The 27,115-nt window shown below is 42.1% G+C and overlaps 1 protein-coding gene across 1 annotated transcript in view; it reads left to right on the top strand.

Annotated features, from left to right (window-relative positions):
- doc2g (double C2-like domains, gamma) overlaps positions 1–26,734 on the top strand; it is a 29,119-nt gene extending 2,385 nt beyond the window's left edge. Inside the window, exons 4-10 of the mRNA XM_078269338.1 lie at positions 4,564–4,673; positions 12,026–12,152; positions 12,376–12,432; positions 13,088–13,212; positions 22,190–22,271; positions 22,565–22,661; positions 26,456–26,734. Coding sequence (XP_078125464.1) covers positions 4,564–4,673; positions 12,026–12,152; positions 12,376–12,432; positions 13,088–13,212; positions 22,190–22,271; positions 22,565–22,661; positions 26,456–26,595 — 738 coding nt within the window. The 3' untranslated portion in view covers positions 26,596–26,734. The remainder of the gene's footprint in view (positions 1–4,563; positions 4,674–12,025; positions 12,153–12,375; positions 12,433–13,087; positions 13,213–22,189; positions 22,272–22,564; positions 22,662–26,455) is intronic.
- The last annotated feature ends 381 nt before the right edge of the window (positions 26,735–27,115 follow it).

The following is a 27,115-nucleotide window of genomic DNA, read 5'->3' as shown; positions in this document are numbered from 1 at the left end:
TGTCTCGATCTTACTATCTGGCTGGGACCCTCTTTGACCTTGAAATACCAACAATGTGTGGAGAGAAAAGGGGGGACAGAGAGAGAGGAGAAAGGAAGAGAGAAAGGGAGAGACAGATGAGGGGAGGACAGCAGCAGGTGGTTGTCATGGAAACAGGGAGGATTGTTACACGGCTCACGTCAACAGGCAAGTGTTGATGGGGGGGGGGAGAGGGGTGGTAGAGGTGGTGGCGGGGGGCACGCAGAGAAAGCGTCAATGAGTAAGTAAGAACCCATGAACAGACCTTTGTTAAATACGGGGACCATGTCTCTTGAGCAGTGGGAGCGTGCACGTGTTGAAGTGAGGGTGATGGACACGCACACACACCTACTCCTTGTCCATGTCCAGACTCGGCATGCAAACGGGGCAGTGAATAATCCAGAACACAAAAGGTTCTAGTCACTGCAAAAGAATTGAGTTATCAAAATATCTCCTCTGCCTCACTCAGCTTTCCTCTTTCTCAGTCTCCCGTCCTCCAGCACAAGCTCTTCAACTAGTTTACAGTCCAGCATGCTGTCTTTGTAATGTCAACACACACTGCAACACATGCGGCGCGTGACCTTGCGTATATGCAGACACATGCTAAGGCTGTAGTCACAGTCACAGAGATGCTGCCTTTATTCGTGCCTCCTTCTTTATCACTCCCTCCCTCATTCTTACACACAAGCATGGGCACAGTAGTTGCCGGAGCCTCTGTGTTGGTCATTAGTATTTTCATCTTCCCATTCCTTTACGAGGTGCATGGGAGATTCACTCACAGTCTCTTCATCCACAGCTCTGGGAAGTAGGGATTGAGAGAGAGGGAGTGTGAAATAAGTAAAAAGATCCATGTAGACAGATGGAGAGAAAGAAGGGAGAGTGTGATGGGCAGATGGAGGGCTAGAGATAAAACATTTAAAAACAGATGCAAAAGCACCAGCGTAGAGGGAAAATGGAGGCAGACAGTGACAGAGGGCAGGGAGAGGGAACTGGTGTTTCATGTGTTTGTAGATGTAGCATGTGGTAAGATATGTGTTCAGGAAACCAACCCAATTCAGTCAATTGGGATTGATGATTATTTGTGAAATTGTTGTTTTGTTGGATTGTGCTGGCCCACATTCAGCTGTGCAACACCGCTGCGAGTCATGACTCTGCCTGTGAATATCTCCTCCCATGGAGGGAACACTTGTTCCCTCCATGGCGCTAACTCTGGGGGGCTGACTCTTGTAGATAACCCAAAAGTTTTCAGCAGAAAATGGAGAATAAAAACGGGGACAGTGATGGGAGGAAAGGGAGTAAGAAGGGAAGGTGACACAAGCAGAACAATGGGATGTGGGTACAAAAACAGACCAAGAGAGAGAAGATGGAAGAGAGGGCTCAGCATCTGGCACTGAGGCGTTAGCAAGAGGCTTACTGTGGCAAAAAGGAAGAGAGAGAGAGAGAAAGAAATGAGGTGTTTATCGGTAAAGCTTTAGACAGGAGCAAGAGTATTTGAAGAGAATAGTCTTCACATTTTCTCTACCAGCTGGACATTCAGAGATGTATGTACACTCTCCCTTCTATAGTATGTTTATAGTGGTGGAAGATCCTTCACTTGAATAAAAATAACACATAATGTGAAGTAAAAATACTTAAATACAAATGAAGGTCTTGCATTCTAAATTTTAGTTTAGTAAAAGTATCAAATTATTAATAGCAAAAAAAGAATCAAATGGAATGTATTCAATATGCAGGCTCAGTGTTAAAATTGGATACCTGTAACTGATGCATTACAATGCATGCAGCATCTCAATATACGTAATTGGTCGAGATTTTTCTAACCACTTTATATACTGTTGGGAATTTTAAAAGATAAGGCTGTTGATGCTCTATATTTTTGTTATTGTCAACAACTCCCATGACAAGACCAAACTCAACAAAGTGTTAGTCCTTCTCTCAGTACTTTCAGACTTCTCCATGCCAAGCTGTGGCACTTAGCCCGAGCCAAATTGTTCCAACTGAAATCTTTTTCAAAATGGGTCACATTCTTTCAAATAAATAACTCCCTAAAATCTGGGCACTGTAATTCTGATCAAGCGTTACTCAAGCAGGAGTAAATAGCGCATTTGTTGGGGACTAATTTCAGTGGCGGGTTAATACACATTTGGTGGTTTAGTGAGTAATGATGGCACCAGGACAATCTATGTGATTGACTTCAAATAAACTACAGTGCCTGTGGCCTCTGGCCCTTCCCTTCCTCTTGCAAGCAGCTGCAGGGCTTTCTAGGGTTCACCAGTTTCTACCGGCATTACATCCAGAACTACAGTAACTGCTGTGGAGGCCTTTGACGGAGCTAAAGCAGTGTTTCATCACAGCTCCCATCCTAACCCTTCCCCATTCCTCACGCCAGTTTGTGGTTGAGGTCAGTTCTTACGCAGGAGTGGATGCTGTTCTCTCTCAGCAATCTGTCCAGGACCAGATGCTTTACTCCTGGACATTCTTGTCCCACTAACTACGAGGAACTACAACATTAGCGTGCTGACCTGCTAGCTGTCAAGCTAGCTCTGGAAGAGTGGAGACACTGGTTGGAGGGGACCGACTTCTGGAACCTGGAATACATATGCACTGCTAAACTGCTGAACTCCCACCAGGCCATGTGAGCTCGTTAACCTAATCAACTTTGTGCTACCGCCCAGGCTCAAAGAATGTGAAGTCAGATGCACTGTCCGGCAAGTTCAAGTCCGAGGGAACTTCTGCTGAGCCTGTGGAGATCCTCACCACCTCCTCGCAGCAGGAATCAAACACAAGGTAAAGCAGTCACATTCAGCTCACAGTGATTGTCCTGTTAATCACCTTTAGTCCCAGTTCATCTTCGCTTGCAGGTCCTTGAGTTTCACCTGACCCATCATCCTGGGGTTGGATGCAAACTGGCTCGCCTAAGTCAACATTTCTGGCGTTCCTCGATGGAGTAAGACAACTGCCAGTTTATTGCTTTCTTTGCAAGAACTCCAGCCAGGCTCCCCCAGGACTCCTCCACCTCCTGCCTGTTCCTCATCGGAGATGGCTCTGCGGTGCATCTCCTCCAAGAAACCCGCCTCCTGGTCCAAACAACTGCTTTTGTTCATTGATGTTACTGCACCTGGATGGGCGCCCGTTCCACACTCCTCCACACTTCTGATTGCTACCAGAAGAGTGCCAACCAGCCCCTCACTACTTTGCAGGAGTATCTAGCTGGCTATGCGGGACCTACCTCTGAATGGAGTCCACAAAATTGGATCCTTGCTTCATGGGCCCCTTCCCCATCTCCAAAGTGATTAACCCGCCTGCACTGTGTCTTTGACTGTCTCGGGGTTAAGGTTTTCTAAATCACATTAGGTCCTCTAGTTATACTAGTCCCATGCAAATAGGACTTTAGAGTCATGCTTTTGGGTTCAAACCAGTTTTTACTGAGCCTTTACAGGAAGTGCAATACTAAATCACTGGGGTCCCCTTTAATAGTTTTTGGACAATAATGGAGCTCTATGACAAGAGGAATAAGCTACTTTCTATCAGGCTTTGGCTACAAAGTTTATACTTGTTAGTACGAACAGTTTATTTTTAATGGGATTTTTTTACAATGAGAAAAAAATATCTACTAATATTACCAGACTATTTCCTCACTATAGGTATTTCAAATCTCAATCTGTAAATTCACTAGCAAAAGTAGTGTTGCATAAAATTTCAAAACTCTAGTTAAGCAGAAGCACGTCCAAATTTTACTTTCCACCACTGTTAACCACTTCATCTCAGAACAGCCAATTAGTTCTGCCTTTGGCTCCATAAGATCTTATTAACCCACATTTTAGGACACATATGTGTCTATTACTTCGTAATTTGAGCCAGGTTTGGTTTTGAAGAGTTGTGTGGAATGTATGTATCTAGGAAGTCAATAAAACGCCTTTTACTAGGACACATGCCCCTATTTCTAGAAGGGTTTATAAACATTAAAATAAATACAAAAGAAAATCCGAAATCAAAATTTGAACAAGATGAATACATCCTTAAGGTAACTGTGGGAAATGAGGCAGCAAGTGGCTGCAAACTTTATTTATGTATGGTGAAGCTATTAAGGGCTTGTGGACATTTTCTCTCTTAGAAAGCTTTAATTTTTCATGCTAAATTTCTTGTGCAACTTAATTGGCTGCTGTTTGAGGCACAGTGCTTATTTTGGAGGTCTGGTTCCAAAATAATCACTGGCTGTCTGGTCTTATCATGTTGGGGAGGAGACAGACGGACAGGTGAGGCAAGGGAAGCCTCACGTCCTCTCACTCTCCTCTACAAAGTAGGCAACAGATGTCTGCGATTTCCTGAGGGACAGAGATAAATGATGTTTTCCCACTCTTTCTCTCTCCCTCCTTCTTTTTTGATATTTTAGTGTCACTCATTCTGCTTCCTTTTCATGATCTTTTATTCTCTTTCTTTCATTCTGATCCGAGTTTGCTTCTTCACCCTTAAAACATTCCTCTGTTTTTAATCCTCCCCTTTCCATTCATTTCTTTTCATATTTCTTCTTCTTTGTCTCATCAGGCAAACAAGCTACGTACAAAAACCCTGAAGAATACGCTGAACCCGGTGTGGAACGAAACGCTGATGTATCATGGCATCACAGCAGCCGACATGACCACCAAAACGCTCAGGTAGGTGCTCCGCTCTGAATTTCACTCTGGCCAGCAATTAGCACTATTCCCTAGAGACAGCCAAATGACCAGTTCATTATACGGTGGATTAAGATCCATGCTTCCAATCCTCCAGTGAACTGCCAGCAGCCGTCTTTGCTACCCAGTGGGCTTTTCCTGGTAATTCATTATTTCAGCCAGGCGATGCCAGCCAACTGTTCCACTAGCTGTTGCTGCAGTAACTGCTCAGGTGTTCTCCTCCTCCGACCTCTCCTTCCCACAGTGCACTCCATATGGAGTGATTGAGGTCATGTGTAGCCATCTTGGCCCAAAAAGTCTGACGCACTGGTGTCATCCTGCATGTGTACGTTGATTCAGAGACAATTTTGCGTGTGTTTTGTTTGTGAACGTGTGTGCTGCGTACAATCAGTGTCAGTTTGCTCAGCAGATTCATAATAGGGTTGGATGGTATTGTCTATCCTGAGGAAATCCAAGTACGGACGCACTGACGCACACATGAATCCCGTCTGCACCACACACAGCTGCAGCTAGTCAGGTGTGTGTGTGTGTGTGTGTGTGTGTGTGTGTGTGTGTGTGTGTGTGTGTGTGTGTGTGTGTGTGTGTGTGTGTGTGTGTGTGTGTGTGCTTATCCTCTTGTGTGTATGTCAAGGGCAATCCCTGGCAGGAAAGAACATGCGTGGCCCCTCCTCAGTACGTAGAGAAGACACACACGTACACAAACAACACACGTCCTTCAGCTTTTACAAACACACATTCAAAAATAACATTTACTCTCCATCCTCCCTCCCACACACACACACACACACACACACACACACACACACACACACACACGTACACACCCATCGCAGCATGAGGAGACACCCCTCAAACTAGAGGAAACCCACCTGACCTCCATTCAAGGACATAGCCCACAGACACAAACCAGCATGAGGGCTCTGGGAAGCCAAAATGAGGAGCGTGACCAGTGTCAAGCAAGAGATGAAGAGAGAGAAAGAGAGAGGGGCTGCCGAGATCAACAAAGAGAGGAGGAGGGAAAGCGTGAATGATGTCAAGTGACAGTTAAGGCGGTTTGGAAGAGGAAACTACAGAGGCCAAGATTAAGGAAGATGACCAAATGAAGGGATGGAGAGAATCCATGGGTCAATTAAAAGAGAGAGATTAGTTTGTGAGACGAATAAAGTGATGAATGAGGAAATTCACTTAGCTGAGAGAAAAAAGGGCGAATGACGGGGAGGAGTTGATTCAAAGGGAAGCCAAAAAACAAAAGAATGAGAGCAGTGAGAAATACGCGAGACAGCAAACGAGCAGGAGTGAATGAAGCGCAGTCTGACATTGAGGAATGGGGGAAAGCGACGGACAGTGAGAGATGGAGAGAGGAAGAAAATCTGCTCAAACTCTCTGTGGATGTCTTCAGGCGCTAGCACGATACCTCAGCCAATAGACAGACTTTGCTCTCATTACTCTACAGAAAGCAGTGAACAGTCAGAAAATGGAGAAACCGAGAGGGATCCCCGGAGAGATGTTTACTCACTGTGTTGCGCCTGCTCTGCCGGTCCCAGCAGGGTGCAGAGGCGGGGATGCTGTACTCTTTGATCCCTGTGCTCTGTGAACTGCTGAGCGGGAGTACCATGTCCAGACATAGCCTCCCTGTAGACCTGCCTGAAGGCCTGGACAGTGCAAAGTTTATAGTATAACTGGGCCATACTGAAGTCGGAACAAACCCATTAAATTTTAGATGATTGCGTTTTCAAGTGAAAACAAGGATTATTTCTAAGCAGCATTTAGATTTAGAATATCAGAGCAAACACTCCTGGAGCAACTACTTTGTCAGAAATACAACAGAAGAACTGGTTTATCTGTTTACAGTGCAGTCAAACAAAGTCTTGTTTTAATAAAGTCAAAAATAATTGCAGCTGTAATCTGATTTCATGCTGCAGACAGTGCAAGTAGTTTCCCACATGACGCAGGACACAGTAAAGTTGGTTACATTGAAGGAATGTGATCAGTGCTAACCTCATCTTTTAGCAGTTGACCACTTTCAATGTGAAGCAGTGGAAGTAGGAAATGTTTGGTTTACATTAGCAGTAAGTAAGTGTGAATAGTAAACAGTGAGGCTGTTATTATTCCAATAACATTGCGCTGGATTAGACGCATGTATAGTTTCCTGAGAGTTCCTCGTACTTAGGTAGACACTTACTATAAATCCAGTGTGGGAATGGTGGACGCCACCACTACCAATAAAAGCTACTACATAGAGCTTGAATTGTTGAATGTAAAAAAATGCAATGGCTGTTGCAGAAAACTGCCAGCAATAAATAGTTTCAAATATGGGATTTGATGTCATGAAAATCTTTTATGATTGTTTCTTAAAGCAGTTTCTTACTTTTTGTTACTTCAGCCCACATAAAAGACAGCGATAAAAGCTGGAGTGCAGCCAAAAACGTATGAGTCATTAAAAGTTTCTTTGGTGTCAAGTCCATTCTGCCGCACCGCTCTTTGTACTGGAGGATAAATTCTGTAAAAAGATTAATGTAGTGTGTAAAGTGGAGGGAGAAGACTGGCTTTGTTTTATTTATTTATTTATTTCGCCCTTCATTCACTCATTTGCAGTTACAAAGATTATGTAAAGCCATTAGGCTGAAGCGAAATGCACTTAAATAGAAAGGGACAGCTAAATAAAAGCAAGTTATGAAATGGCTCTGAGAAAAAAAAAATTCTCAAAGTCGTAACAGCATTCTTTGTTTATATTATGTATTCAGCTATTACTGTGTGCATACTTTATCTCTACGGGCCACTGAAGGTCCATTCTCTTATTAAGAATAAATTAGCTGACTAAACTAAACGTCAATCCAGACTTCACGGTTGGCCTCATAACGGCAAATCTTTCAATTGGTGCAGCAAGGCTGTGTGAGGTGCTCAAGTCTTGAGTGAAAAATCATCCCACCTGGAAGTTATTTAGTCTGTTTTTTAATCATACAATCGTAATTGTTTCATTTGAAATCATTTTTTTACTGATCTCCAGTAAAAATCTGCCTATTTCAAGGCTGATGTGAGCTTTAATACATTTTTTGAAAATACCAGAAACATGAGACAGTGCACTGGGAACAAGTAGATTTATCGGTCTACTTTGAAGTCTGAATATGAGACAGATTACGTTGCTCTGAAAATTGTTTTATTGCAGTGAGGCGACATGACTTTGAGATAAGGTCCACACTTTTCTATCAATTGCTGTAGTCTGCCTACCTTTGGGCATAACTCAAATGATTTAGGACGCAGTGACAGTCATAATATGGTACCAATCCCTTTCCTCATTTAAATAAATCAACGCTTTTCTGCCTCTTTAAAAGATTCACACCAAAAATTGGGGTGAATTGTACATCCATGACTTTGGGGAAAATCTCTTCTTTAAGACTCCTTGTGGCTTTTATCACTAAAACGATTATCAGGGCGCCAGTTAACAAAAGAGAGAATCAAGAGATTTTGTGTGTGTGTGTGTGTGTGTGTGTGTGTGTGTGTGTGTGTGTGTGTGTGTGTGTGTGTGTGTGTGTGTTGTGTGTGTGTTGTGTGTGTGTCTATTCTCTCTCTCAATTTCTTCCCTCTATCTCTCTGAATGTCTGTCAGGGAGATAAAGAATGAGGGGACAAATATAAGACTTCATTTGGTTTTGGAAGAAGGGCGAGGCTGAGATTGGCTACTGGATGCCTCAGGTGAGATGTATAGTCAGGTACTGACATGGTCAGGGAGAGGAATAAAACAATCTTTGATTAGGTATTAGATGACAGAATGATATTTTTGGTTGGGGTTTCTATTTTTTGTTGCAATGACGGTCTGTCGGTCAGTTCACCATATTTGGATGGATTGCCTTGACATTTTGTACAGACATTCATGGTCCCCAGACAATAAATCCTACTGACTTTGATGATCCTCTCACTTTTTCTCTAGTGTAACCATGAGGTTTACATTTGTGGTTTTGAGTGAAATGTCTCTACAATTATTGGATGCATTGCCACGCATTTTTTTTACATGACGCCCTCAGTAATAATCATGTAGTGCTAAGCTGTCCAACACTTTGGTTTATAAACAAAATACCTGCAGAGCTAATGATATTCCCATCAGTCTCAGCTGGTCTTTGTTTTGTGCTAATAGCAGATGATAGCTTGCTAATATGGTAAACTAAGATAGTAAACATGGTAAACATATCTGCCTAACTTAAGCATGTTTTCACTGTCACTGTGAGCATGCTTGCATGCTGATGTTAGCATGTAGCTCAAAGCACTGGCGTGCCTTGGTACAGCCTCACAAAGCTGCTCGCATGATGGTAGACTCTTAGGGCCCTATTTTAACGATCTAAGCGCATGGCATTTCGGGCGTGTCCAAATCCACTTTTGCTTTTGTTTGATGGCGGAAAAAAGGGTCCGTGCGCCGGGCGCATGGTTCAAAAGGATTAAACTTAGTGTCTTCATTAATTCATAGGTGTGTTTTGGGTGTAACATGCAATAAACCAATCAGAGTGTCATCTCCCATTCCCTTTAAAAGCCAAGCACGTTTGTACCTTGGCGCATTGCTATTATGATGCCGGATTTGCACCGTAATATTTTTATTTGTAATCTGTTGCATGTTTGTGTGCTGCTGCGCTTCCCTGTATGTGTGTGTGTAATAAGCATAGTGTGTGCGCGCTGTGCATAAGCCTAGGCACGTTTTACTAATTTGCTGTTAAAATAACAATGAAATGCTGCGCTATTGATTTCAGACCAGGTTTTTGTTGATCAGTGGCGCGATCACTTCCCACTGCCTCAAGATAGCGATACGCCAAGAATGCACCTGAACACACCTCTCTGTAAGACCAGCACCCCCCTGGGCGCAAAGATGGGTGCAGGTGCATTTTCTATTTAAACGACGCGGGTGCTGGACAGGAAATTGACAACTGCGTTGGTCTTAAACTAGCAAAGATACCGGGTGCAAGATAGGGCCCTTAGTCTTGTAATGAGAAATCAGTTGATTAGTATTTAGCCAGCCCAGTCTCATGGCAGTTCGTGAAATGGTTACGTTATTGAATCTATTGATTTGTGAACAGGACACGATTATGTCGTTTTATTCGTGTGGAGATTACGAATTTTAATTTAATGTATTTAAATGGGAAGCATATTTCGTGATCACAGCACGACAACAGTAGGGAGTAGTATGAAAAGCAGAAAATCCACGTAGGGAGGTTGGTCGGGGTGGTGGATGGGTCAAACAATACAGGACTTTTACCCCGGAGAGTGGGGATCACGTCTGGCGTGTTGCAGTTCCTTTCCGCGTTATTCTCTTCCTAATCACAACCGTCCCGTTGTTATCGGTGTGTCCTGCGTGTGACGGTTCCTTTCCCAGTATCTTCTCTTCCTAACCTCAACCGTCCCGTTGTTGGGGCGTTTCATGTCCCCATTGTTGCGTGCCACAGAGGCTACGGATCATGTCCCTGCGCCCAAGGATCGTGTGCCCGTGTGGCAGTCCGTCCCGGTGTTGTCGCTGGCGTATGGTGTTGAATTTCCCCGTTGTGGCCGCGTGTAGCGGTCCGTCCTGTTGTTGTGGCCGGCGTGTGGCATTTATTTTCCCCATTGCGGCGTTTAATTTCCCGTTGTTGCATCCCCCAGAGCAGCCCAGTGTCATGGCAGTTCGTGAAATGGTAACGTTCGAAAATCGTGACCTGTACACGAAATAAACGAGAAACTCGTGACCTGTACACGAAATAAACGAGAAAATCGTACACGAATCAATAAATCAAAATAACGTGACTATTTCACGAAGTGGCGTGAGACCGGGTTGTATTTAGCAGATGGCTCCTTTGAGTCTTTAAAACATTGACTGATATTGAAGTTAGTTTTGCATCTCTAATAATATACCATTTTACTACAAAATCTATGTAGACTATGATTTTAAGTAGCAATTTATCTTCATATTATTATATATTTATAAGTCATCCATCAGTTGTCATCAAAGTCGTTTTTTTGTTGACTCTTCCTACTTGTGTGAGACCAAAAGAGATACTTTCACAAGTACAGCCACCATGCAGGAGTGCTACAACACCCTGATAATCTAATGTAACCCATGAGGCGGATTTTGTCAGCGACTCCACGCTTAGTTTCGCACCACAGGTTGAACAGATTCCACGAGCATCTGTTTGGTTTTTAGAGGAATTCTAAAGCCGAATAAATTGTGGGAGAGGGTGCGAGGAAACGGATGGAGCATTTGGACATAAGAAGCCAAAGGTTTGAGCAGAACTGATGTCATATTTCACCGCAACCATTGTCTCATCACAGACAACCTGCATGTATGACAGAGCAAAGGCACATAAATCATCTGACAGCAGTGGTCATGAGTCAGAGTTATTCTGAAGCTTCTGCTAGAGATACTCATCCGTTATGACTAAAAGGGCTGGAACCAGCATGTCAAACATCCAAATGTCAGAGGGACAGAAAGAGAGGGAAGGTGTGTGTGTGTGTGTGTGTGTGTGTGTGTGTGTGTGTGTGTGTGTGTGTGTGTGTGTGTGTGTGTGTGTGCTCGTGCGTGCGTGGTTGAGAATGGAGAGTAAAGAGCGAGGAAGAAATCAAGAGCAGTGACAGTCCATCTGGGAATATTTGAGCACGGAGGGAATATTGTAGCAGGTGATGGGCTGTGAAGACTGTAGTGTAACTGATGGAATATTCACCCTCCATCAAACGTCACCACCAGTTTAAATAAGTGCCCTCTGTGGAGGAAATCATTTTACAGAACTGTAGCAATATAGACAAAGATACCGAGTGATTCAGTTGTCTTTTTTTAAATTTAGAGTGCAAACAAAGAGAGATACATGCATGGCTCTCGACTCCTAGTCTTGTTTTTCTTTGAGTATCATATACGATATATATATATATATATATATATATATATTGATAGCAGTCCTTTTAATTTGTTTTACCTGTATACAACACATGTACAAAATCAATGTCCTTTCACCTGATTACCTGCTTCAAGCAATCTCTTTCCTCTTGTTTCAATTACAACAAATTAGTGTCTGATGGAGTACCAAACAAGAAGGAAATGATTGAAATCCTTTGGAAACCCTGTTTTCTCTTCAGCAGTCACACAACTTATCATCATTCACAAGGCTGCTCACGTGAAACCACCGGGAACCCGTCTTCTGTTGCAGGCGGAGGAGCTGATTGAATGTTCAGATGCACTTTTGATATATTTGGCACAGTCTACGCTTGCTTCACAATAATGAGCAGAGCAAAGCAGCAGCTGGGGTTCATCTGTAACTTTTCACTAACCAAACTTATCTGCTTCTCTTCTCTATATCTCTGCATCTGTATGCGTGTATGCATGCGAAGGCTGTGTGTGTGTGATATGGACAGACTCGGACGAAATGAATTTATTGGAGAGGTGAGAGTGGCTCTGAAGAAGCTGAAAGAGGGCGAGAACAAGCGCTACTACATGGGCCTAGAGAGAATTGCACAGGTAGGTATAGTGTGTGTGCGTGTGCGCGTGCATGCACGTATGTGTGTGTGCATACCAAATTGGTTTCTGTGGACATATATACTGTATCCAGATGTGTCCTATTTCCATTGTGCATGTTTGCCTGGGGGCTATCAGTCATCAATTTCAAATACTGCATTATAATGTGTTGCATATATTCACCTGGAGGCTCTGTGGACCATGTTGTGTCTCTTTCTCATTTCAGAATAAAGAAGCTAACAATCAAATGGTGGAGCAGGGAACGGTCGTGGCAGAGGAGGAGGTAAAACTATCATCAGCTTTATCAAAATTAATCTTATTATTACCACTTTCAAGTAAAACATGGCTTACTGTAATTTTTGATAACTCTCCTATATCTGATACATTTTCTTATCGTTTCAGCATTTGTAATCGATCCTCCATTTTCACCATCTCTAAAGGAAAAGAAAGTTTTAGAGATTAGTCTTTTTTTTAATCAGTATATATGTCTGAGGCATGAACCCCAATAGACTGCTGTGCTCTTTCTGATGTGATCTTTCCTCTTCTGGTGGTCCTTATCTAATTTCTCTTTATGATTTTAGAGACAGAGGCTAATAGCTTTTGGTTTATGGTTCAACTTGGAGATAAAAGAAGGGGTGAGAGGAGCAGTGTCATTTTGCCAGGCTCAGATAAAGTAATTAATTACAAGCTTTAATTGTAATACCCCTGTTGCTCATACATAAAAAACACACTATATCCTAGGTAGTGAAAATGCTGCAGCAGATCACAATTCTTTTCATTTCATTTTTGTTTTATTTGTGTTTCTTTGAGTAAAAAGTGTTTTGAGAAACTTTATTGACCCTGCTGCAGTATTCTCCGCTGTGTATTCATTGAAGAGGGAAACGTCAGGTTGAAAACAGGTGCTGTGTCTGACACACTGTTGTTCTTTGTGTCCCCAGCGTGGCCGCATCCTGGTGTCACTGTGCTATAACACAGAGAAGGGCTGCCTGCTGGTTGGGATCATACGATGTGCCCATTTGGCGGCCATGGACTCTAACGGCTACTCTGACCCCTTCGTCAAAATGTAAGTCTTGTCTGATATTCATGAACAAACCTGGTATCCTACAAATTATGCTCATATGTAGCTATTCTGGATCAGAAATTCCTATTCAATGGCAGTGTTTTTTGCCAATGTGGTGTGATGTTCTTGTAGTACAGCGAGAAGTCAAGTTGTGTAGGTTGCCATGGTGGGTTGCCATATATATTTTTTTCTTTCTTTCTCTCTCTCTCTCTCTCTCTCTCTCGCACGCTCTCTCGCTCGCTCACTTGCCTGAGACACACGTCTGCAGTGTGGCTGCTGGCTCGTGCAAATCTCTTTCTCTCTGTCTTTATGTTGTGTTTGTGTTATCAAACAAAAATGTATTAGGGTGTTCTGGGCTATTGAAACAATTGTTAGTTGTGGTCCTAGACTTATTGTGCCAATAGTAGTGTACTGCCATTCTGTCTGAGCACTTCTCTCAGCCAATGCGAGGCTTTTCAGTGAGTGTCTTTCAAACACAGAGCTGAGGAAAGGCAAAGTGTCACAGCACACCTGAGCCAACATGCCTGTAAGGCATGGGTAGTGACAGATAAAACCCACACAGCTCAATCTCTGATCTACCTGATGCACTTAAATACCAACAGTGCAGAGAGTGAGAGAGCTCCCACACAGGACAACAATCCTGTAACCAACGCCACCTTCAGTAGTAGGAGGCTTCGAGGCATAACAAGTTGCAGGTTGTTGATATTGCTTCTAAAGGAAGTTTTAACAGCTCAAAAGTAGCTTTTAGTTTCTTCAGTTGAGCCAAAATAGTGTGATTGGACAACCCGGTCTCACGCCAGTTCGTGAAATGGTCACGTTATTTAGATTTATTGATTTGTGTACAGGTCACGATTTTCTCGTTTATTTCGTGTACAGGTCACGATTTTCGAATGTTACCATTTCACGAACTGCCATGACACTGGGCTGCTCTGGGGGACGCAACAACGGGGAAATGAAATGCCACAACGGAGAAATGAAACGCCACACGCCGGTGACAACAACGGGACGGACCACAACACGCAGGATGCGATCCCCGGGCGCAGGGACACGATCCGCGGTCTCTGTGGCACGCAACAACGGGACGGTTGTGGTTAGGAAAAGAAGAACGGGGAAAGGTTGTGGTTAGGAAAAGAAGAACTGGGAAAGGAACCGTAACACGCAGGACACGCTGACAACAACAGGACGGTTGTGGTTACGAAGAGAATAACGCAGAAAGGAACTGCAACACGCAGGACGCGATCCTGGTCTCAGGGGTGAAAGTCCTGTGTTGGCTGACCCATCCACCACCCCGACCAACCTCCTTGCGTGGATTTTCGCCTTATCAATACTACTCGCTACCGTAATCGTTCTGTGATCAGTCAATAAGCTTCCCATTGAAATACATTACTTTAAAATTCGTGCTTACCACACAAAAATAACGACATTAACGTGTTCAGTACACAAATCAATAGATTCAATAACGTGACCATTTCACGAACTGTCATGAGACTGGGCTGGATTGGAATACAGTTATTAAAGGTTGACTTGCACAACCGTATGACATGTTGTTTGATCTCAAATTGTGCACTTTGGCTCCTCTGTAGATTAGATTATATGTATCATCACAGAACTATAAATCCAGAGGCCTGTACTACAAAGCAAGATTTGGCGTTACCGAGGTAACTTCAGGTTCAACCCAGGGTTTTGTGTATCACGATGTTGGATCACTTGTTACCGGGTTAAATCGCCTTGGTAACTTATGCTGAACACCTACCCTGCTCGGGAGCAGGTTATTTTGGAGATTAGAGATTAACCGGTGTAAAAGCGCCGCCTACTGACCAATCAATGCTCGATTGATAATGGCGTCACCGTTCTTAGAAGATCCGGTGGAGCTCGGTGCGCGGAGAGAGAGAGAGAGAGGTGCGCATAAAAGTTAAAACATTTAGAGACCGACAACCCCGTTAACATTCCCTGATGGGTATCTTTATGAAATATATAGATTTTCAGCGGAGGGAATTTCGTATCTTTGTCGGCTTCTTGGGCTTTGAATTATGTTTTTATATGTATTTTATTTGCTCTCACGATATTTGCTCTCACTTCCACTGCCAGGGTTGCAACTGAAATAATAGGCAAAAGCAACAACAGTTTATGGAAAGCACAAGTGTAATTATGGTCAGATCTTGACTGATGGGGAAGTGACATTGATAAGCCTTGTGATTTATGCATTTACAGCGTTGGCTTTTTTTGCCAGCTTTCCTTCCTGTTTTAAGAAGCAGCTGCGTTTGGCCTGTAAAACCGTGTCTGTGCTCGTCATATTTATGTAGAATTATAGTTTCCTCTTCTTATGTAAAATATGTGGCTCGGGTAGATGTTTGCGATTGGTCACGATGTGCAAACATCGCCTCTTTTATGTGAACGTGCATGTCTCTAGATTGGGAAACCCTAGGTTGATTTAACTAGTTGTTAACCACCGTCGTGACACAGGTTATGCGGGACCGCGGTTGTTAGGGTTAGTGAAGCTTGGTAACTGAAAGAAATCCAGGGCATGTTGATCTTGATTCGTAGTACAGGCCTCTGCTTTACATGAAGAACTGGCTGACCTAATGCACAGTGAATGGAGAGACTTATTTGTTTAGCATGAAATGAAAAGGCACTCTAGCATAGGAAGTAAGACTTGTCCGCCGGGCGTAGAGGAGGAAGTAGTGTGATGTTATAATGCCACAAAGTCTGTAGAGGGAGGTCGGGGTGGTTGGGAGGGACAATAACGTGTCAGAATTTAACACAAGAGGACGCTGTTTATTTCCTATTGACATTCAACATTGGTTTCTTTTAGCCATGGCCATGTTAGACCACAAGCTTAAACACATGGTTATTATTGTAAGTAAGGGTGACCCTTAATAGTCGACTTTTCGACGATTCAGTCTAAGGAGACTGATTCGACTGCCAATCTCACAGTCCAATCGTCACAGTGGAAGGGAAGTGTGGTTATGGAACAAAGGATCATTCCTTTAGGGCTGTATGGGGGTGAATTGCTTGCTTTCTCCCAATAATTCATGATATATAGCCTATTTTAGAATACATTTATTAAGCAGAGTACTTACATAAGAACATAGCGCAAGCAAAGTGCTAAATATTAATTGAATTTATGAACGATTCTCTGTCACAATCCGCCAAGGGAGGCACGTAAAAACAGCTGGCTTTCAGCTTTCTCTCTCTTGTTGACTGTCCCTGTCGTTTCCCTTCCGCTGTGTGGATTGCTATAATGGGGGGGGGGGAATTGAATTTAGGCATGGAACGATATTAACGATAGGCAAGACTTAACCAATCAGATTTGACTATGTAAATTCTTAGTCAGACACACCCTCAATTGTAACCAGGATGACGAAGGTCCCCTACACTTAACAGAGTAGTCATTTTAACCCAAACCATGACGTTTCCCAGTGGTTGGCGGTTCGATCCTAAGCACATTGTTTTTGTGGTTAAGCCTAATCAAACCTTAACCATTGTGGTGCTGGATCCGATAGAGCTTGTATGTGTGTGTTGTGTGTGTCCTAGAGGGCATGGATGAACGACATATTGTGTAGTTTAATGTAGAGGACTTGTTGTAGATGGAAGATGGGAGAGTTTGGTCTGAATGAGAGGGACAGCTACAATTACTGTATTGAAAAACATTTTCATCCGATTGTTTGTGTTTTCACTCGGTTGTATAAGTGGGAAACATTGAGCAAAACTTTTTCGACACTCACCCACACTATTGGGATTTTGAAGGTCTTCTGAAATTTTTGTAAAGAGATGAGATATACAAAAAACAGAGAGGAAGCTCATGTCTCAGACACACAAACACACACACACCTAGATGTATTTCTTCTTTCTCTCCGAGGTATCGTTTTGTTCCTCTACTTTAACGCATTGTGCTTTATAGTTCTTCTTTGATGCACAATGTTTTTTAATACACCAAAAAATTACATATGCACCTAGGGTATCCAGCTCTTCCCCTTCTTTCCGTTTCCTTTGCTGGCATAGGTGAATTAAGTCTCTAGAGTATACTGAGCGATTAAGTCGACATAGGAGTAAGGAATTAATTTGCTTAGCTAGCTTTCTGGCTTACTTCACTGTCAGAGCGGTGATGTCCTGCAGCTGTAATACCAGCAATCCTCTTGAGGAATCTGTAACTAAAGCTGATCTTGATGCCTGTCTCTCTTTATCCGTGTGTGTGTGTGTGTGTGTGTGTGTGTGTGTGTGTGTGTGTGTGTGTGTGTGTGTGCGTGCGCGCGTACGTGCGCGCGTACGTGCGCGCGTGTGTGTCTTCATGCATTTGTCCAGAGGGATTTTCCAATTGGTCTTTTTTCATAACCAGCCTTTAGAAGCCATTCAAGTGACACAAGGTCAGAATTATTGCAGAACTAATTTGTCGATCATTTAAAAGGACATATTAGCATTTGAAGACTATATTATACTATATTAAAGAATTAGTTTACATCCTTCAGAAGGACCCACACTCCTACAGAATACATTATTCTGTCAGAAAAAAAGACGTGAAGGCAGAAAAAAGTGCAAAACATGTCAGATATTTCCTGCTGACCAAGCACACTGCCAAGCTTCACAGTATGGTTCTCTCTCTCTCTTTCACTCTCTTTTTCCCTCTGAATGCATGTGTGAAGTGAAAATCATGACTCCTCTCTGCAGCAGGCATATATTTAGCTCCTCTTTCCAATTGTCATTCATGTTTCTATCACTTTTTTTGTTGTTTTTGCATCTCAGTGTTGTAGCTGTGGTTTCTGTTTTTAACACCAGCTCATCTCTCCCTGTCACTTCTATATTTTTGTTGTTTCTTTCTCTCATTCACAGGGTTGCTCTCGCTTTTCTGCTTGTCTCTATCTCACCTAAACTTGCTGTCAGGATGGTTTTAGGTGCCAAACGCTTGTGACCCTGGCAGTTGTTAACTTGTCATGTGATTAAGTGATGAGGGTCCAATGACATAAAGGGCTAAAGACAGATGATAAATAATGTAATGTAATTGTACGGTTACAGTTGTTGTGATGGTACTCACCAAATGTGATTTTAATTTTGTTTTAATTTCAGCTTGTGTTCAACCATGTCCTGTTACATGCCTGCATTTTTACCTTTCATTTGCACATAAAAAAATAGCATAAAACAAAATAAAATAAAAAAATAAAATACTCATTCTTGCACAGGGCTGTGGATTTTGTCCTGCATCTTTTACAGTGTCACGCTAAGAAGGGATTTATTCACAGCCAGTTTGGACAGGAGAAATATTTACAGCGACTCTATCTCTACATAGGTATGGGAGTGTTGTTTTACTGAAATACAGATTAAAAAATAGAGCTTAAAATTAACAAATAATACAAATACCTACAACAACAAAAAAGACTTGGATAAAATAAACAGCATCTAATTTAATACAAGTGGGCTAATGACTGTAGCATGGGATGGTTACATGAAGACAGCATAAATTACAGGAGGTGACAACAAAATCATTAACACCAGCAGAAAATACAACCTTTGTAAATCTACTAAGTTTGAAGTTTTGTCGAGACTGTGACAGATGTTTTGAAGCTGCTGTTGTGTAGTTGCTTCACTAGATTTGAGAATGCTATGTCTGGGTGTTCCTGTTATTTTGTCCACCCTTTTTATATGTCATTCTTAACTAAAGTTGTCCATACTGCTCCATATGAGAAAAACAAACAAAACAAACTATGGAACAGTAGTTAAACATCATCATTATCATAGAGAAGAACACCAATCCCTGTTAACCTGATCAGTCAGTGGAGGTTTGTGACACATGGCTAGGTGTATAGCACAGAAAGATATGGTTAGTTTACTGTATTTTGCTGTGAACGACCTACTTTTTAAAGAAGCAGCCAACAAAAACTGAAAGGGATAATCCCCCCCTATCTCTTTGGGCCAGCCTTCCATGTTATGAATTATTCTTCATATTGAATTTCCTACAGTAATTTTGGCATAGTTTGGTTGCTGCTGTACAGAATATTTTTATTTATGCTATTATTATTATGAATGTCGCTGTCAAATTATGTTTTGTTATTCTGGAAATTTGAATCCCGCGTCTGAGCGGCCTCGGAGCCGTATGTTAAATGTGATTTGGCACAGCTCAGGCTGAGATGTCCCCCGGGCTCTCACATCACCCTTTCACATGCTGCAGGTCAAATAGAAGCTTTGTTTGGCCGCCTCTCTCTATGGATTTCTTTCTTTTTTCTCTTTTCTTTTCTTGTGAAGGCAGTCCGCCAATTGTATAAGCACCAGATATTTTATTGCTGATTAGCTTATGGAGAAAATTACCTTTTTTAAAATACAATAAACACCTAACAGAGCCTGTGACTATAGTGATATGAAGCTGTTGCTGTTTGCACAAATTTGGCCACTGGACTATTTGTGATTATTTGCCCCAAATAGCAAATGTCCTTATTTTTCACAATGTTAAACTTAAAAGGGACCTTTCATGCTCATTTTCAGGTTCATACTTGTATTTTGGGTAACTACTAGAACATGTTTACATGCTTTGATGTTAACCCTCTGTCTGAGACGCTCTGTTGTCGTCTGTTTTGCTCACAGGGAATACTTTTACATGCATTTACGTCGTTATTTGAAGCTTTGGCCACGTTTAATATCCGACCTTATAACATTATATATGCCAAAATATAAGCAAACCATAATACAGTAGGTCCCTTTAAGGTTATTATACTGTAGTTGCACCAGCTGACAAGACTGGACACCTCCCACCAATATTCTGATCATAAATATTTAAACTTATTTATAGTGGGTACTACAGCAGTGTCTACTTCCAATCTCCCTTCACAGGTTATTTAGTTAGTTATGTAGACATGAGTGGTGAGCTTTCAAACAAAGAACAACTTTTCCATCTCACAGAGACAGTTTAAGAAAAAAGTCAACCGAATTTTGTGTAACTAATATATATTATTGTTTCTTAGAAATGTAGTGTAGCCATCATGTGATCCCTCAGATTGGCCAGTTAAGCCCCCTACCGTAGGTGTGGAACCTGGGGAGTTGCTGTAAACACCTGGACAAACTTTGATATTGAGGCCTTTGGTCAATCCTGGCTAAGACCGAACCAAGAATATGTTAATAAGTAATGACTTACAGTAAACCATGTGTGTTTGCATCTAGTTGTTAACTAGGAGAAAGTAGGAGAACTGAAGTCAGAATTGGCCCTGATAACTACAACTTCAGCCCAATCATTTCATATAATGAAAAATGACATTTTCCTCACTGAGAATGTACAGTGATGAAAATGTCTTTGTGCCACCACCTTTCTTTTTTTATCAATTCCTCCTCCTCCTGTTCCTTCCTCACCTCCATCCTTCACTCGCTCTGATTCCGGCTCTGCGGTGACAACCCCAAGCCCATCTCATGCATCATCTGTCAGGCCAGGATTCGTCACTGACTGGGGGGAGGCTGGAAGAGTGATATATCTCACCGCCTGAACATCTTGACTTGGAATTTATGCTGATGATGACTCCCATTGCCCTTTAGCGATCCTTCTGTTGCCTCTTCGCTGGAGTCCTCCAACATCGGCATGATTACGATCTTGCTGCGGTCTACTGTCTCTTTCTGTTTCTCTTTCACTCTCTCACTCTCTCACTGTCCCCGTCTTTGTTCAAAAGACTTCTGGGTCACCGTTACCCCAGAAAGAGATTTTGCAAACTCTGTCTCCCTTTGTTTCTGCCATTCAGCAAAGTTAACTATCACAACAGGGCAAAAGATTTAAAAAATAAATAAATAAGGAACGGATTAATTACTTCAAAGCGTAACTCTCACCAAATGCAACCTAGGGTCTTTTTGTGAATATACCCGAGTCAAACTTTTGTTTAAAAGCATAATTAGGACGGAAACGCCACTTTTAAGATTAACCGTATTCTCATTTTCGGTCAAATGGACTTTTGAATGGGAGAGCTAGGGGCACTACTATGATAGCATCAAAATCACTATTTTTAAAACACTAAGAAGGCTTGACACAACATGAAACTTTGCTCGAAGTATCACCAGGGTCTCTACATATGAACTTAAGCGTTGAGAACATTGTTTGTGTACACAGAGTTCACTAAAAAAGGTTTTGAACAACTCACGTTAGCAGTTGTTGTTTACGCTATCTGCCATCTTGTCAGTCAAAAAGAGTCGATCTCCGAATGTAACGTAACAGGGAGGAGAGTAAAGATGGAAAGGTCCTAAAGCTTAGTTCCATATAATTGCACGGATAATTTGTTGTTTTGTCGTTAGTGAAAAATAATATTGACCTTGTGGTTGAAACAGGAGCCTCATATAAGAATGACATTTCCTCCTATGGAGTCCGTTCATTCGCATTTGACACTTTTCGACTGACAAGATGGCGGATAGTGTAAACAAAACCTCTTTTTAGTAAACTCTGTGTACACAAACAATGTTCTCAATGCTTAAGTTCATATGTAGAGACCCTGGTGATACTTCGAGCAAAGTTTCATGTTGTGTCGAGCCTTCTTAGTGTTTTAAAAATAGTGATTTTGATGTGATCATAGTAGTGCCCCTAGCTCTCCCATTCAAAAGTCCATTTGACCGAAAAACGAGAATACGGTAAATCTTAAAAGTGGCGTTTCCGTCCTAATTATGCTTTTAAACGAAAGTTTGACTCAGGTACATTCACAAAAAGACCCTAGGTTGCATTTTGGCGAGAGTTACGCTTTAATCTCAGCAATAATGATTGTTCTGGCCTTGTTTAAAAGGTAAAATGCATTTAAGGATCTCTATTGTGCAAACAGCACCCCTAAATCCCTATCTATATTTTAAATATCAATCCTCTCATCTAAGTCTTTGCTAGAAAGGAAATCAACGTATTTCACAAAATTTCAAACTATTACCTTATGTTCAAGCTGTGTCATCCTGAGGTTGGGCACAATCTGAAGAGTGTACAAGGTCCTGATGAATTTATGTCCTCTTTAGTTTTTGCTCTCTTTTTTTCTTTCTTCCTCAGCATCTTGCAGCCAGATATGGGGAAAAAGTCCAAGTACAAGACTTCAGTGAAGAAAAAAACTCTCAACCCTGAATTCAATGAGGTACAACGTCTCTCCTGCTCTCGAATAACCACAATACACCTGTCAACTTCTTTCATTTTCTATACTGAGCTCAGATCATGCTCTGTAGTGTATCTGAGGTTTGGATGAGCATGGCAATTAAGCATACCTTTTTACACTTCCTTCAAATCTGACATTCTTTACCTGAATGTGTTCTCAGCATCAATCTGCATGTTTTTACTGAAAATGCACTAAATTACGTATTCAGTTCCATTCAACTCTCATGTTAATGAATCATTTATATAAATATCCTCTTGTGTGCACCACCTGCACAGGAGTTTTCATATGAAGTTACCCTGGACCAGCTGGCAAAGAAAACCCTGGAGATCTCTGTGTGGGACTACGACTTGGGAATGAGCAACGACTTCATAGGTAGGCTGAGAAAAAAACTGAAGGGAAGAGTGGAGAGGGAAGCTGCAGCAGCAAAGTAGGCGACTGTACCAGAGTGTTTGAATAAAAGCGGCGCAATTGCAGAAAACATAAAAACCAGGCCGAGCGTGGGTGGAGGGAGATGGGAGAAAGAAAAGGAAAAAAAGAAACTTGAAAAGATGGGGGGTAATTATGAGGCTTGAGGAGAATGATTTGAGAGAGCAAAAGAGAGCTTGAGTGGAAAAGGAAATGGAGATGCATTTAGAAATCAAAAAGGATCTCCATCCTTCGTGCACTTGGCACATCAGATCGCTGCTGCTTCGTCAGACTGCTTAACGGCTTTGGCATTGCCTGATGTGTATGTCACGGCAATAGAGCACATTGGAGCTCAGGGACTGATGGGGAACTAGTGGGGAGGCGCATGAGAATGGATTACCACCCTGTGAGCTTGAAGGCCTTCAGATCAAAGTGTTTTACTGTGTCTGATGTGTTTGCGCACATGAGTGTGAGGCTGTGGGCTGGGTGGGAGACACATGTGTTTAGATAAGCTCAGTGAGTCATAAGCCCTGCTGGGAGAAAAGGCCATCAGTCTAACGTACAGCCCGAAGATCCCCCTGACCATTATCATTACAGGTACAGCTATATCGGCCTGCCAGTTATGTTAATTGAGGCTGGGAGAAAAATGACACTGACCAAGAAGAATAGAGAAAACGAGTTGATAAAGAGGCAGAGCGGGCATAACCCCAGTGTACTTGTATGAGAGGGAGAGCAATAACAAGTGGTCTAATAGGCTCAGCCGAAAAGATATAGAGGATGTGACACAGTAAAAGGTGAGATTTCAGAGATACATGGAAAGGAAAACTGAACAATGAGAGAATAAATGTGAGGGCAAAAGTACACAGGCAATAAATCAAGTGGATGACTTGTGGGAAAGATCAATACAGAGATGGGAAATTCTAAACCTCTTGTAAAACCTTGCAGAAAACAGGATACAACTGCTAAAGAAACTAAAGAGACGCTATAGATTCAGTACCAAGTACAGTACTGTGTCTATAAGTCTTTTGGCGCAAGTGAAGTCTCAAGTCAACTGAGACAAGTTCAAATCGATTCTCCAGTAGGGCTGAGTCGATATGATACCCCAGATCAGTATATCAGATCAGTGCCAATAAATATCCACATTAAATACAGTTTATACATCAATGTCTTTATAATGTGATTCCGCTGTAAATTATGTTCTTTCGTTTTAATCAGAGTGGGCCACCGACTCCGCATTTAGTGTCACGCAATCCCTGGCCTCCTCTAATCTCACGTAAAAAAATGTTTCCACGAGTTTCATGCAGTAAGGTACTGGATACAGAAGTGTTTGTACATGTTCAGAACTGAAGCGCTTGAAGAGAGAGGAGCGAGACACAATGATTTGCGCAATTGTGAATGATGGCGCACACATTTGGACATTCTCTTTTCAAAGTCATCCTGCATGCCGAAAAGTTAAAATCCTGCATACTTTCTCCCCTACGCACACCTGCCCAATCGCTTGGCAAAGTGGTGATGCTGTCGGTTTAGCAAAGTTGCTAAAATTGCCGGATACGATGATGGATGATCCAACAAGAGACTTGATTTGAAGCAAGATATTTAGTTCACGTGTTCTTGAGTAGCTGCTGGGGGGGTTGAATGCGGCAGATGCGCAGCAAGGGGAAATGTTGTGAGGGGTAAGAAATAAGCAGACAGAGAACAGGGTCAAACCTGTGTGAGTGTTGCTGCACACCTGCTCACCAGCATGAGTGTCAGCCTCACCCTCGTCTGTGCCATCTCCTCAGGCTCTGGTGCCTCATCCCTCTTCTGTCCCCCAACACGTCAGGATGGCTGACCGTTTGTCACTAGCAACCCGCAGGCTCAGAGAACACTTCATCGATCTCTGTGTGGAGGTGGTGGGAGTTTGGTGGGGGTGGGGGCAGTGACCAAGTGTTGTGCGTGATTATCCTATTGAAACTCTGTCAATAGATTTTGACCATCTGTCTGTGTGTAAAACGGAAGGGAAGGAGGATGCAGGATAGGAAACCCTTAAAGGCTGCTCCTCTCCTTCCACAAGCAGCATCTCAGGCAGCGTTCAGTGCTGAACTCAGCTGAGATCAACAATCGAGCCTTGTTTGCTCGCGGCGGTCGTTTTCCACATTTTCCAAGGCGCTGTTAGAAGGCAGCATTGCCAAAATAGCGTGTTTTAAACTTCACGCTCCATTAACTGTGCAATCACAGCCAAGGGAATGGCTTTGTAATAACCTTGGTGTGACAACTGCCTGCATCTCTCTGTCTTACAGTCTGCCTCTCTACCAACGCCTCCATCACCTCCGCTCACTTTCACCTGAGTCATTTCCTCCTTCTCTATATATTAACCCCCCCACCCACCCACCCACCCTCCCGCCCGCCCCCCCACCCACCCTCCCGCCCCCCCATGCTATTCAATAAATCTTTCGTTATCTAAATCTCTCTGTCTTGTAATTCCCCAGCTAGCAGTCTATTTCTCTTTCTCTCTTCTGCCTGGAGGAATTTGTCTCAAGTGTTTACTTCCTTCTTTGCTCCCATGTCTGTCTGCCAGTCAAATAGTAATAATCTTTATTGGCATGAATGTTGATGTACATTACTGCTGAAGCTCAATTACATTATTGACTATTAGATTTTAACAAAAAAATAATAATTTCTGACAGTCTGTCCCCGTAAATACATTTACTCAAGTACTGCACTTCAATTTTGATGTACTTGCACTTGCTCGATTATTTTTATGCCACTATGTACTTCTACCCGACTACATTTCTGATGGGACAATTGTACTTTTTATCTGACAGCTATAGTTACTAGTTACTTTTCAGGATAAGATTTACTTAAAAACATATGATAAGCTTATAAAATAAAATGCATTGTCCTTGTTTTCACATACAAGGAATTTGCCTTGGTGTATTGGTGCATAACAAACATAGTAAGAGAAACTGAAATTAAAAATATAAGCAAGTGTTGCAAGAATCAAGAAACATACAATACAAGAAAATTACAATAAAAATATGAATGAAAAATACGTGTCCTTGTCAATGGGGGTCCCGGGCCTTGTTGATTAATCCAGTTTTAGAAGGGAAGAAACAGTGGCGTGAGGTTTTGGCCTTACGTTACACATAATCAGGTGGCCAGAAACACGAATAAATGAATGATAACTGCTGGATTTGTAAACAAGCTGCCAACCAGTTCAACGTCAGTTTTGTGTTCACAGCTTGTTTCTGCTGCCCCTAAGTGACAGACAAAAACAGTTAAGTTTTTTCCTTTGTGAGAGGCCCAAAAGGTTAAAATTATTCAATATTTCACAAAAACATCTAAGACTAGAGAAGAAGAGGAAAGTCCAAAACACTACATAACAAATTTGTTTGGTTCTTCTTTTCTCTCCCATTAATCATCTCACATCCCCCTTGGATTTATCTTGTGGCCCGACCCCTAGGTTGGGACCCCTAGGTTGGGAACCACTTGGCTACTGAACTGTATATGAAGTAGATGAAACTAGCTCCACCTTGACCAGCTACAACAGTGAAATGCTGCATGTGCATTGATCCATTAGTACTGACATTAAATACTTACTTTGTTGTATTCATACTTTTACCTAAGTAAAGGATCTAAGTACTTATTCCACTAGTAGTCTTTCTTTCTTTCTTTCTTTCTTTCTTTCTTTGATCCTCCTAATTTATGTCTCCTTTTCCTCACCAACTAACAACTTCCCATCGCCTCCTGATTCTTCTCTGTTTCTGCATCTTGGTTTGCAGGTGGAGTGGAGCTGGGCATCACGGCAAACGGACAGAGACTCAGACACTGGTTTGACTGTCTCAAAAACAAAGGGAAGAAAGTGGAGTACTGGCATACGCTCACACAGCAAGGAGCCCCGAGCGGTGACAAACCGGACTAGATTACACAAGACATTCATGCATATACACACACACACACACACACACACACACACACACACACACACACACACACACACGAACACACACACACACACACACATTTGTCTCACTGGAAGATGGTTGATAACAGACCAAGTAAAGCCCTAATAAGATCAAAGGATAAAACATGCAATAATAATAATGTTAAAAATGATCATATAACGCCAATAATTACTGCAGCAAGTATTAGTATATGATATTCATACTAATATTAGTTATGGTAATAAGGTGTAATCTGAATACTAAAGGTGAACCAAATTATGACGATGTCCTCATTAAAGTGTTGACGTAACAAAACAATACTCACAAAATTGTGCTTTAGACCTTACTGTATTGTGGAAGTCGCTCATATTCTGTCATTCAAATTGACACCTAATGAAGAGATTTGAGATTAATGTACTCAGAGTTCATTCAGTGAAAGATGCCAAAAGTACGCTAGTGACTCAATGTGGTATATAGTTGCAGGAGTGGGAATGTTAT

This window comes from Sander vitreus, chromosome 2 (assembly GCF_031162955.1).
Source record: "Sander vitreus isolate 19-12246 chromosome 2, sanVit1, whole genome shotgun sequence".
In the NCBI taxonomy this organism is placed as follows: domain Eukaryota; kingdom Metazoa; phylum Chordata; class Actinopteri; order Perciformes; family Percidae; genus Sander; species Sander vitreus.
The sequence above is the reverse complement of the archived record's forward strand: the minus strand, read 5'-3'. Positions and strand labels throughout refer to the sequence as shown.